The sequence below is a fragment of the Molothrus aeneus genome, chromosome 2, assembly GCF_037042795.1.
Source record: "Molothrus aeneus isolate 106 chromosome 2, BPBGC_Maene_1.0, whole genome shotgun sequence".
NCBI classification, from domain to species: Eukaryota; Metazoa; Chordata; class Aves; order Passeriformes; family Icteridae; genus Molothrus; species Molothrus aeneus.
Genome location: NC_089647.1, coordinates 33,145,765 through 33,159,039, shown reverse-complemented (window position 1 = coordinate 33,159,039; position 13,275 = coordinate 33,145,765). Strand labels below are relative to the sequence as shown.

The window sequence follows — 13,275 nt, the reverse complement described above, 5'->3', positions numbered from 1 at the left end:
TTATAACACTGCCCTCTGATCACTTACCTAATTCTCTTCACATAAGATGTGGTATTTCCAAACATCCTGCATAACACAAAATAACGTAACATGTAATGATAATTATAATAAAAACTATTTTCTATTTCTAAAGCCTGGGGTTTTGTGCAGTGGTGCCTTAATCACCTGTATCAGCAGATATTCAAAGCCACACAACTATGATTACAAAATGAAGACAGGAAAGAACAAATTAATGACATAAATTCAATCTTCTTTGCAAAAAGCACCTAATTATCTCAGAAGCAGATCAGGGTGGCAGAACACAAACATAGAAAACAGACCTCATGACAGAATCAACATGCAACAGGAATGAGCAACACACTCTGCAGCATTTCTTGTCAAGACACTCTTTAATACTCAACAGAGCTCCTAAGCACAGAATAATACCCGAACAAACTACAGCAGAAGTTTGAGATAAATACAATATCCATGGTTACCTGCCAACAATATGTATAGATGAACTCATGTCAGTATTCTGTATATAGACATAGATATTCACAGACATATATAGGTATGTGTATCTAAGATTAAACAGTTTATTTTAATGCATCTTACTGTTCAGTACTCAATCCCAATTGCACTTAAATCGCTCCCATCAGTATTTTTCACAGACTCCCACAACACACTGGAAGCACAGGGTTAAGTAAAAAGAGTACTGAGATTCCAAAAGATCCACAGTGGTGGCACTAGGCAATAAACTTGGCTCATTTGTAACAGCTTGGAGAAACATAAGGTATAACAGTCTTCAAGGCTAAAATTTCAAGGCTAAATGACTTTAAAATTATCATGCAATTTCTTAAAAAGTTATAGTCACCAAACAAAAGTCACATCACAGTCTAGCCTAAAATAACTCTGCAGACCAAAACATCAGCAAGAGAGAACAGCTCTGCTATTTTAGAGACAAAAATAAACATTGGGATTAGTGATGGAACAGCTTGCTCCAGATTATTTTCTTCCATTTTATTAGTAGATGTACAAACTACATTAGCAAGATATAAATCCAGTCTTTCTTTCTTTAGCATCAAAAGAAAATCATCTATCCCATCATTCTTTTAGATTCTGTCAGCCTGAAAACTGCATTATTCAAAATAAAACCAAATTACCTAAATGAATCTTTTAATAATTAGTCTCTAGTTCTCATCACAAACCAACAATAAAGGGCTATCCCTATTTAATGCAAAGAGAAAGAAAAGCTTCGCATTGGGACAGCAGCCACACCATTACAGCTGCTGCAACTGCATTTTAATAATTCTAATTATACACAGAATCCACGTGGCCAAGACGCACTTAAAAAAATAAAATAAAATGAAAACACCAAAAAACTAAACCCTACAGAAACAAAAACCAGCTTTTATTCCTTGCTGGATATTGAAAACCAACAACCTCAACACTTAGCACATAGCTCATATTAAAAATGGTTTATTGCTAATTGCTTTTGCATTTCTAATCACAAAAGTCCCCAAAGGTTCCAAACTCCTTGTCTGAGATGTAAATGTTCTCATTCATGGGTTAAAAGGCAGCAAAACAGAAGCAGAGGGTTGCATGAGGATTACAAGTGATTATGTATTACCCAGGTTGTATCAGTGCTGTAATCGGTTTGTTCTTGTACTCAGCTAGGCTGAGAATCCAGGCACAGACCTGGGCTGGGATCTTCTGTTTATCAGAGCTCATCAGCATTCACTCCCATAAATGCAAGAGGTTGCAGAGCCTTGGTTTTGGGTTGAGGTCTTTCCTGGTAATTCACAAGCTTTTAATATTTCAAGTCTTTCAAATAAAAACTGATTTAGGGTATGCACACAAGATTCCCACCTCTGTGCACACATCTTTCCTCAAGGTGGGAAATGGCTTTAATATTAAGACACTGGCTACTCACATCACCAGGCTGGCCAGCAAGAACAGGGAGCACCATGCCCTGGCTTTCTTTGCTCCTCATCTTTAACCAGTAAGAACATCACATTAACACCCAGTAAATCCCAAAGACTAAAGAAATTCTGAGAAATTTTTCAGTTCCCCCATTGTTGTCATCTTACTGCAGGGGTTCCATACTGGTATCTCCTTATCACAAACGTTTCATGGTGTTTCTCATGGGCATCTCCTCAGAGCACTGACTCTTTCTTCTTCACAAAATAGCCACTGACTCCAGCTCCCCTCTCAACCAGCCACCCCACTCTTTTAAAGCACTCTTCTTCTCCTTGGTTACAGCTGTGGCCTATTGAAGTCAGGCCTGTTCCTAATCTTTGGTAATTGGCCCAGCTGCAACTCCTTAGTGTAGAAAGCAATCTTACCCCTATCTTTATTTTCTTATATTCTATCCCCCTACACCCCATCACAGACTCAACTAAGAAAAACTGGGTAACATTTCAGACTTTAATGAAACACAAACGCTGCCCAGAGAGGCTGTGTGTCTCCTCCCCTAGAGATATGCAAAAGGCATCTAAGCACAACTCTGAGTGACATGCTCTAGGGAACCCTGCTTAGGCAGGGAGGTTGGGCTAGGGGCTCTCCACTCAGGATACCACTGGTCCATTCCAGCCTGACCCATTCTGTCAGTCTGTGAAACTCTCCTCTCTGGGTATCTTCACTCCAATTCCTCTATAGCAACACGATGTCTGTCCATCTTCTTTCTCCACATGCATCCACCTGTCAGCTCTCACCAGTTAAATTTGGACCCTCTTCCCACTGTCAGTGCAACCTGATAGAAGCAAAGAGGCCTTATTTCCTCTAAAGGATCCACAGGCACCATGGGTTGGGAGGAATTGTAAGAGATTGAGAGAAATTATAATAACGCAGGAAAAATTGCATTGCCATGGAAGCAAAACCAGCAGGAGGCCAAAATCCACTAGAAATCACTTACAATAGATCTGCCTTTTTTTCTTTCTTTTTAACAAGAGGTCCACTCCTTGTGACCAGACTTTCACTGGAGAATTGCAAGGGTTAGTTCCTCCAGCTATCTGCAATCCAGCCCCCAGCTCATAAAAAAGAAAAAATCACACAGCTTCAAACCATCCCAAAGATCGAGCACTACCTTTAGCTCTTTTGAGAGAGAGCACAGAATTTGCTTACTAAGAGAATTGGACTTCAAGAATAAAAGCAGCTGCAGCTGTCTTCAGGCAAAACAAAAGCTGCCCTTGAATTTCAATTTCAGTTCTGCTGTAATTTATGCTGCAACAAAGAAAGATGCCAGTTTGGGAAAGTAGGACTCTGTGCAGAGTAATAACAGGCTTCCCCATTGTCAGAGATGTCATTTGAGCATCTCTCAAATGTGACAGCACTGAAGAGGTTTTGCATATTTCTTTTGCTCCTCGACATTTTTAATAGTCAGGGAGGGTTTCAATATTTTTAGACAAAGCTATAGAAGAATCTATTTCTCAGTCAGGGAAAGTCTGAATATAAATCTCAGAGAATCACCCCAACACAAGATGCCAAGCAAGCAAAATCAACAGAGGTGTTATTCTTTGACTTCATGAACCATGGATGCAGGCCCTCAGCAAGAGGATGGCCTAATGTCCCTGGGCTGGACACAGGCTTGCCTACACTGGGTTAACACCTGAGGAATCCAGTGCTGTTACTGTGGGTGAAACAGCCTGACATGAAACCAGCTCACTGAGAGTAAGTCTAGAGAGAAATGACATAGGAGACAAGCGACCTTACATCCAGGAGCACTGCAAGTAGTTGAGCACACAGAACACACGAGTGGGATGAAAACATCTACTGAGGGCAAGCCTGGCAAGTATGAATAGGCAACACCCACTTGTGCTTTCCTGTTGACACGTTTCCCAGCACAGCAATTCATTTCATGTCCTTCTGGTCCCTAAAACACTGACACAGCACTGAGTATTGAGACATGCTTCCTCCTAGGGACTGAGAAAGATGGGTAGTGGTGACAATCACCATTGCCTCACCTCAGAAAGGTGACTGTCGAACAAGTTCTCCACTTGGATTTCCTCAATACTAGCAGCTTTATCAGGAACCTCATGGAATTAGACATTGCCTTGTTTTTTGTGGTGCTATGAATGTTAAATGTCTGCTCAAAGAAAAAAGCACAAAAGAGGTCTTGGTGGTTGTGAAGAAAAGCCTGAAAATATGGTAGCAGTGTTTCTTAAAGACAGATCACAGGAACAGACAGTAACAACCTTCAGTATTTAATAGCTTATTCCTATGCCTTTTGTGCAAATCTCGGCACTACCATGTACGACCAGCATTCTATTTTTTGCATTTTCTGGCCTCTCAAACTCTTCTTCACACTACTTTGGTACAGGCCCCCTCTCCAGCCCAGGACTGTGATGCAGGTCTGCTTGTCTTATCTTGTGCCCCGCTTTTCATATATCTATGTTCCCCAGCCCTGACCCACCTCCTTCCCTCTCTTCTCAAATTTCATTAACAACTTTCTCCTTAAACAAAACATGCCTAAACAAATTCCTTGCCCTTGCCTTACCACTAATCTCCTATAATTTCCTCTTCCCACTATATGGTCAACAGTATCATTATTCTTCTCAGCATTAAAGCCTCTGTAATGTGGGGGCCATTTTTCATCATTATTCTTAGTTGACATACCTGGCTATGCCTATCAAAATCTTCCTCATTTTTCATTCTTAGAGTTTTCTTTTTATGACAGTGACATGTTCCAGCATTCCATCATTACTCCTATGACAGGTTCCTCTCCAGTTTTTTTCATATCTAAACTATCTAGAAATTTAACCATGGCCCTAAGTACAAGAGAAATGTCATTCCCAGCTCACAACTTTGTAGACACTGAGGTCAATCAAAGTAAGACAAATCCATAGGAAATCAAGCTCTTAGCTTGCTTCATGCTAGCTGTAATAAATACTTGCATTTCTCAAGGAATACACTATTTTTAATAGATACATATGTCTTAAAATAATTAAACTAAAGGGAAACTTGCTTTGGATCTCTGAAATGTCCTCTTTATATATTCACTCTGTCCTAGGCACCTTCCAGTAACATGGAAGAATGCAAGATTTAACTATATCTCTGGAATTTTGGAGACTATTGTAATACAATTGAATTATACTTCCACTTCCATTTATACAATCTTTTAACAGAAGAGTAATATGAGATCACAGAAAAATCATCCGAGTTCCTTTTTGACTTGGTTTAAGACATGATCACTCTTAGAAAGGATTGTTATAACAAGGTTTATTTAAAAGTGAGCTGGATGAGGAACAGAGTCTAAAAAAGCCAGCCTACTGGAAATGTAACACTGTATCCTAAGTCTCTAAGTGCAGGCTGTGACACAGATGATGAGTAAATTGTGCAACAGTAATGCTTGCTACAGCAATTTTTAACATGAGCAGTTTCAGAACATCTGCCCTATTTTGAAAAAATGGTACAATAACATTTTAAAAAATGCATATTTTAATTAGAAATATGGCATTTTAAAATTCAGGCAAAGTTACGCAAGCATGAAAAAAACCACGAGACATGGTTTCAGATTCCACAGGAAATACGTCACTGACTGCAGATTGGGTTTATCCGAATTTTAGAAAAACCTATGGAGATTAGTTTTTACCTAATACTGCATAAGATGATTATAGTTATTTGTGGCACTTTAATTCCTTCTAGAAACAAAATGATGTTTTATAGAGATGTATCTACAAAAAAAACCCAAACAACCCTGACATAAACCTCTTTTATCCATTCTCATTCTACAGAGCCACCCTCTAAGCTGTGGAATCATGCACTTTTCTTAATGAAATGAAGGTTAGACAAATAAATAGCAGAAGTTTCTCCAAATAAATTGTACTAAACTATGTACTGAATTATTAAAATTTATTAAGTTTCTTAAAGAACAGAACTGGAATGAAAAAAATTTGGTTGCTTTAACACATCCAGATGATTATTATTACTCTCTTTCATGATTTCCCTTTTTTATTTCAGCACGATGTCTCCAACATGCCCCATTATAAGATAATCCCAACAAATGAGACCTTTGGATTTTTGGAGGTTTCATTTCCTCTTCCTTTTAAAAATGTTCACATTGGCACATGTGGTACAATTTAAGAGAACCTTGTGATTTTACTACCAGCTACCTAAGGATGAACCTACAAAAAGAAAAATCTTTACAAGGTCCTAACAACAGCATAATTCCTCACTGCCCATAGAAGAGTGGGTAAAACCCTTCTGGAGAATGAAATCTACAATTAACTTAAGAGTAATGTCAATATCTAAATTCATGTTCTTCCCCTTGAAGCATGCTCCTTCTGAAGAGTTGCTCCTCCTCCCTCTTCTTAGGGCTGGATTTTCAAAGCATTGTGTTTGGGCCACTGGAGTCTAAGTGGGACTCCAGAGACTGCAGTTCCACATGTCACTTTGAAAATGTGCCTCTTAGCAACTAACTCAGCTGTCACTGAGCACGGCCACTCTAGCAAGAAGTCCAGGAACAAGAACAGCCCAAAGGGAGAAGGGAATGCTTTTAAATCCTAATTAAAATATAAAAAGACAATCCTTCAACAATCCTTTTGTAAATCACTTAGAGAACTTTTCCTTATATGATTGTAGTGGCTTCTTGCATGTGTAGAATATATGCAAGAAAAATATTGAATCTTCCTTTTTCTCATGTTACCCCACTGTTCAGTAGTCCATATTTAATATTTATGAAACAAATTGAAGATAAAAATAGTCAGATGTACATTGAGAAGACAAGTTCAAAGATGGCTGAATCAAATCAGCATAATCACACAAGCATAAATTTGAGAATAAAAGGAACTAGACAACACTAGATTTGAAAACTAATATTTTTCTTTATCTGTTCTTGTTATACTCAATTTAAGACATCCAACAGATTTTTAAAGCCTTTTGGAAGTTAACGAGAACTGAAACTTAAAAGGGCAGAGATGGTTACAATGGACAAATTTATTTGTAAAGGAATCAAAGTCCACTGAAGCTGTGGGACCTACAAAAACTGAATTTGGCACATAATTCTATGTTAACTTTATTCCTGTTAAGAATGTGCACGTCCACATACAGATTAAGGGTTCTGTACAAAAATCACATTTTTCATTAGTAGTTACAGCCTAAACATTCGAAGGGTCAATCATTCTGGATAAAACCAATATTTGACAGCTAGATATATTGAGAGAGAGCTTTGGAAAGCAATGAACTTTCACAGTTTGGAAATTAAGTCTCATTAAGATCAGGCACAGAAAATTGGACACTTTCAAGACCATTAGACATTCTGTAAATATAAAAGACATAGGAAGATTAGCAGTACAGTACTTAAGAAGAGAGCAGAAGCTCTGCCTTAGGTATTCCTTTGTGTGGTGGTTTGATTTATAGGTGAATAGAGAAGCTATGCCATGAACCTAAAACAGATGTTATGGAAGTGAGGGTCTTTTTAAATACTAATTATGCAAGGATCTCATTGATTGTGCAATAACATCATCTGCCACACTTAAAGTGTGTGGGATGTCTCCTCTCATGGAGGAGAGATCCCTCTTTAGTATGGTTCCAGAATCTAGACCAACCAAGTAACAAACCAAATGTAATAAATGAGAGACTTTGAACACGTCTCACAATTCCCAAATCTCTTCTATAAAAGGAAGCGTTTAAGAAGAAAGACATCTAAAGGCCCACAAATTAAAATGCAAACTTCTGTAACACCATGCTTCTCAATCTGTTATTGTAGCAATCAAAGGATGGAAGTTGTTCTTTGGATTCAACCTTACTGTAGCTATAATCACTTTTTCATTTCTAACATGTGTAATACATCAACAGATATTGTAATGTAGCCACACACAAAGCACACGTTGTTAGAATACTCTGAAGTTCTCTAATTACTTCAAAGTAGTGCAGAAGTAAATGTACAGCTAATGTCACTTCTATGACTAGTGTATTTCTTCAGTACTCATTTCTCTATCCATAGTCACCTTCATAAAAACACTATGGATAAGTCCAATCTTTTTTTTTTCTCTTCTTATTTTCAAATCTATTTACAACTATTTGCTAAATTCAATTATTAATCCCTTTCCTTTTTTAACGCATACAGAGCAATGAAAATTATGTAGAGTTTATAAAATAAAGTTAATAACCTTAAAGAAGCTAAGAAAAGTTACAAGTAAAATAGCACTAACATTAGTTAATTCCATTTGCAGGAAATGTTAGAGACTGGTAATACACATTTTCTACAAATGCTACAGGAATTCCTGAAACTACTCTCAGGCCTCCATTGTCTTCACAGTAATAATGCATTATTGATGTGCTTCCACTTTTATGACACAATCAAAATTTTCCCATAACTGCTCCTGACTGTAGCTTTGCAAGAAACACAGTTGATACTCTGGCTTCAAACAGCCATAAGTTGAAGGCATGTGTGCTTCTACAGACATAATTTGTGTTAGGAAACGCACCCTTGAGATGAGCTCCTCACAAAATGTAGTTGTGTGGGAAGGAAGGGCCATGCAATGTGAGCAAGAGGGCAGAGGGAGGTAGAGCAAGGGAAATGCACAGTTGCAGTCACCACTTCCCATGACTGGCAGCTCAGGCACAGCACAAGGAACAAAGGAATGCCAAGGCAAACATATATGACCTTGATAATATTATATATAATAACTTATGGAGGTTGCTTGATACAAAGCTCCAAAACAACAAGCGCTTGATTTTAACATCATTTACAAGGTGACATGGGGATCTTCAAGTAAGTGGAAGAAAGTCTGAGTGACACACCAGCACATCTATTTGAACACAGTGACATCACATAAATGGGAACATTCTGCCAAACCATGTCCTGGCACAATTGTCTTAACTCATTTTTGAGTTTCTCTGCTGACACTTTTCACAAAAACATAATTTAAAAGACACAAAGATTTTCAATGCTACCTGGTGCCAGTGAAATCAATTAAACTCTGGCCATTTACTTCATCTTCAGCTTTGCATAACTCTGATTCTGTATCTTCCATTAAATAAAACAAAACAGCAAGGTTTAGGTGTAATTATTCAATACTTTAACTTGTATTAGGTTTCTGTTACTTTCCTTCTCTTTAAGTAAAAAAATACCTTTAAAATATCAGTACAATGAGTTTCTGCTCAGAGAACCTGTAAGGATCATTTCAACATGCTTTTCACCATAAACACAAATAAGAAAGTTACTAGGTCTGACCTAGCTCTGGACTCCAAGAGATTGCACCTAGTATTAAACATTAGTACCTACCTAGAAGTGCCTGAAACAAGCTGCTCTTAAAGATGCCCATCACCTTTCTGATGGCTTTTTTCAGTTGTTGCTCTTCTGGCTTCCGTAGTTTTTTGCAATATTCTTCCAGCAGTACTAAAGCTCGGTCAGTATCTAGATTAAAAAAAACAACAAAACAAGCACAATGTCTTTATTGGCTCTGAAAAGTATCTAAGTGTTCAAATGTTAACTACACATTTTGAGAGGCACTGTTCACACATATAAGCAGCATTTACAGGAAGCATTTATAGAATTGTAACAGTACTATGGCTCGAAAAGATCTACAAGATCATTGAGTCCAACTGTTAAATCAGCACCACCATGTTCCCCAGCAAACCACATCCCCAAGTGCCACATCCACATGCCTTTGGAACACCTCCAGGGATGGTGATATTACTGCTTGCTATCACTAGCTGTATATCACAAACATATGCATATGGGAAAATGATCTTTGGAATAGCATCTATAGCAAGTGCTCAACTTCCATTTATCCAAAACCATCTGGAAACTATGGGGCCTGGACCAAATTACAACTTGCAGAAGCTACAAAATTATAGACAATAACCATTATGGAAACCCATGCAGGAAAACTGGCCTTAAAACATATTCAGAGAAGACACGAAAGTGTTAGCTTTGCATCTGCAGCACTCACTTCTCTGACTGACAAATGTGTATCTGAAAGGCAGGTGTCCAAGAGTGAGGCTGGTTTTTTCTATTCCCTCAATACATAAAATTGCTATATACCTCTTTGGTAAATGAGGCTTTGATAGCAGACTTTCATCCATGTGCTGGCTCAAAGAGAGCAATCCAGCCTTTCTGTAAGAGCCCAGAGGAGCAGAGCTCTGTTTCTCCTGCTGCTATTATCTTCATGCAGTCACTTGCCAAGAGCATGAATAGCATGCAAAATTGCATGAAATCCAAACATCACCATCTTACAGAGAAGAAAAGAGAGGAACATGGAGAATCTGACCTCATCTGTCCTTCTCCCCATCCCAGTTAGATTCCAGAAATGTACATGAACATATGTATGACACGGAGATATCCGCACATGCTTTTGTAATTGTATTGCCACGTAATTTTCAGTAAGATTCCCAAGTACTTAAACTCCCCCTCTCCTCCCAATTAATAATTAAAAGCAAGTGCCTCAGTCTAAACTTCTCCCATTAGAGTTCAATGCAAGTTTCATTACTAGGAGAGGGTCAGATTCCTCTGGTTAGAATAAATGCAAAGTAATGTAAAATGTTTGGAAAGGCAATAAAGATCACTTTTAAAATTCTTTTTTACTAAATAACTAAAATAATGCTCCTTTTTCACTGTATAAAGATTGACTGTCTTTGTTCAGGGTCTTGATGACTTCCTGCATTATAGGCCTTGAGAAGTGACAACCAGATGAGTTCACACTGTGGCAGAGACATGACTTGGATTCTGTAACCTGATCACATTCTCAAATTTAAAAAGGGGAAAATTTTAATAAATCAAAGTTTAAAAAGAGGCAACGTTTTTTCTTTCTCCTCACAGAAATTCTACCTGGTCACAAGCATTTTATCAGAGAAATTAAAAACATAATGAATAAAAAGGACTATTATTTAAACATTTTTATATGTGCACAGACATCTATATAGATATATAGAATCATTAAGGTTGGAAAAGACCTCCAAGATCATCGAGTCCAACCTATGTACATATCATAGAGACAGGAAGATTAAGGAACATTTTATAGCAGTCTAGCCATTATAATGGAGGAGCTCACAATTCTCTGCTTTGATCCCCGCTTGAGGGGGTCTCCAAGAGGAACTCCTTTCTAGGATAGCTGTCCTTGGGGCAGGCAATTAGGCAATTGCACTTAGGACGACTTATAACCCACACAGAGAGAGAGAGAGATCAGTTCTTTTAAGGCCACATCACAATACCTCAGCTGGGCTTACATCAAGTCATCCAAACCAAAAGCACAGCCTTGAAACAAAGCCCTGGATGCAAGTGGGATATGGTTGGGTACAGAGAACTACTTCTGCACGTAAGCTCAGCTTCTTTTGCTTTTAAAACCCCAATTACACCATATCTTTTACTGACCTCATGACCACGCCTGACCGACCTGAGACATTTGTACATTCATTGATACAATGAACCTTCTGGCCACCCTCAATAAAATAATTAGTCCATAACTAAAAGCATGGGTTGGAATCAGTAATTCACCTTCTCCCAAGTACAGATATGCATATGTAATGAATCCATGGTCACTCATAGTAAAGTGAAGCCACAGAGTGGTGGAAAACCACTGCAAAGTATCCAGTACATTTTAAGAGTAGACTGAGAAATCAGGAAAATGGGATGTGAATGCCTCTTCTGCACCAGGGATACCACTCTCTTTCTTAGTGATTTGGTGAAGCATGCTGACATCCCCATCTTTAATCATTCTCCCCTTTTAATCATTCCTTTCCTGAAGTGTACAGTTCATATTTTAAAAAGTACAATGCTACAAAAAGCAGCATCCTTTGGGGATGTGAGCAGTTTTCATTTTCACTTGAAATACTATTTTTCAATTCATGAAGATGCAAAGACTACTTTCATTGCAACTTCTTGTTGTTACTACTTCTTGTTGACCCCAGAAGAGTCCTAAACTCTACTAACTGAACAACTAGCAACAGAGTACAGCTCTAGTGCTAAATCTAAATCCCAGATCAAGTAATGATCTTCCTGCCTAATTTTCCTCTCTAGCTTTAATAGGATACATTAATTTTTACTCCATTCCTAAGCTCCAGCATGGAGTTGCATCCTTTTCCTGCACAATCTCACTTGGCAGCAGTGTATCTAGCTTTCCAAATAACCTGCAACGTGATGGGTGATTCAATGAGGATACCCAGGCACATCCTGACCAAGAGTTATTTCAGCAGGTCAGGGAGGGGGGCTGTGCAAACACCACTGCTGGAGTACTCCTGAAAAGCCAAGAGAATTATGGAGACTACTTGAATCTCCAGTCAATTTCTCACCAGATTAGGCTTATCAAAAAAGAACTTCCCCCCTTCTTTATGAACTCTCCTGTTTATAAATTACTCAGAACTAAACTTTCATATATATTTGACAGTATTTAGCATGCTGGGGCCCAATTCCTTTCAACACCAGCACAGCACATTCCTACCTCTGCACAACACAAAGCAATAGGAAATAATGTAATAAAATGGCTCAGCTGAAAAATGCTGAGTACTCTCCCCATAATAATAACCATTGTCAACACCCAGTCATACCCAACACAGATGAGGACATCCAGTATTTTTTTTCTTTTGCAGCTACAAAGCCTAAGTACCATCTGGTTGCAAGAATGGACTGCAGCACAATACTCAAATAAGAACCATATTCCCTGCCACCCAATTAAGTGGAAGTTTCTGAATCTGAATTCCCACACATTCTTTTCATCAAGAAGAATGAGAGATTGGTGGCTTTCGCGAGGGGCTGGATCACTGTATCCATTAGAGTATACAATAAGCCACAGTTAACTTATAGCAGCCAAAATAAGTCCTGTACCTCACGGAGTATATCAGAAATGCAACCAAAAAAATCTTTGTCCTATGGGATCACTATTCTCCAGTACTGATACCAAAATCAAATTCAAGCAAGACAACAAATCCACTGAACACACAATTTAATATCCCAAGAGGTGGGCCTCTCTGTGGATCCTGAGTAGGTCCTTTGTCCGTGAACAAAAGACCACTGAAAAGTCAGCATCATCTGTGCCCCATGAGGCCTGCTGGATGTAGATCTAATTTTTTTTTTCACTGCTTCTTTGTATTTTATGACACTATTTTTGAATTGATCCTATTGGCTTTGAAAGGGGACTTAGATAAGAACCATTCAGAAGATAGAGTCCTACAAAAACACGCTTATATTCTTACAGTCAGTGAATGCATTATTGTTTTGTTTAAATAAATCATACTCAAAACATCTTAATACAATTGTAAGAAAAAAATCTTAAGGAATAAAACAGCTTTTACAATCCTACAGGATCTTTTCCAAGTAGTTATCAGTTAACCCAAACTAACTCACAATTCTGTAAATTT

The 13,275-nt window shown here is 38.1% G+C and overlaps 1 protein-coding gene across 7 annotated transcripts in view; it reads right to left on the bottom strand.

Moving 5' to 3' along the window:
• DLG2 (discs large MAGUK scaffold protein 2) overlaps positions 1-13,275 on the bottom strand; it is a 988,724-nt gene that overhangs the window by 961,790 nt on the left and 13,659 nt on the right. For all 7 annotated transcript variants that reach the window (XM_066572327.1, XM_066572326.1, XM_066572328.1 and 4 more), the window contains exon 3: positions 9,206-9,337. In XM_066572327.1, the coding sequence (XP_066428424.1) occupies positions 9,206-9,337 (132 nt within the window). The remainder of the gene's footprint in view (positions 1-9,205; positions 9,338-13,275) is intronic.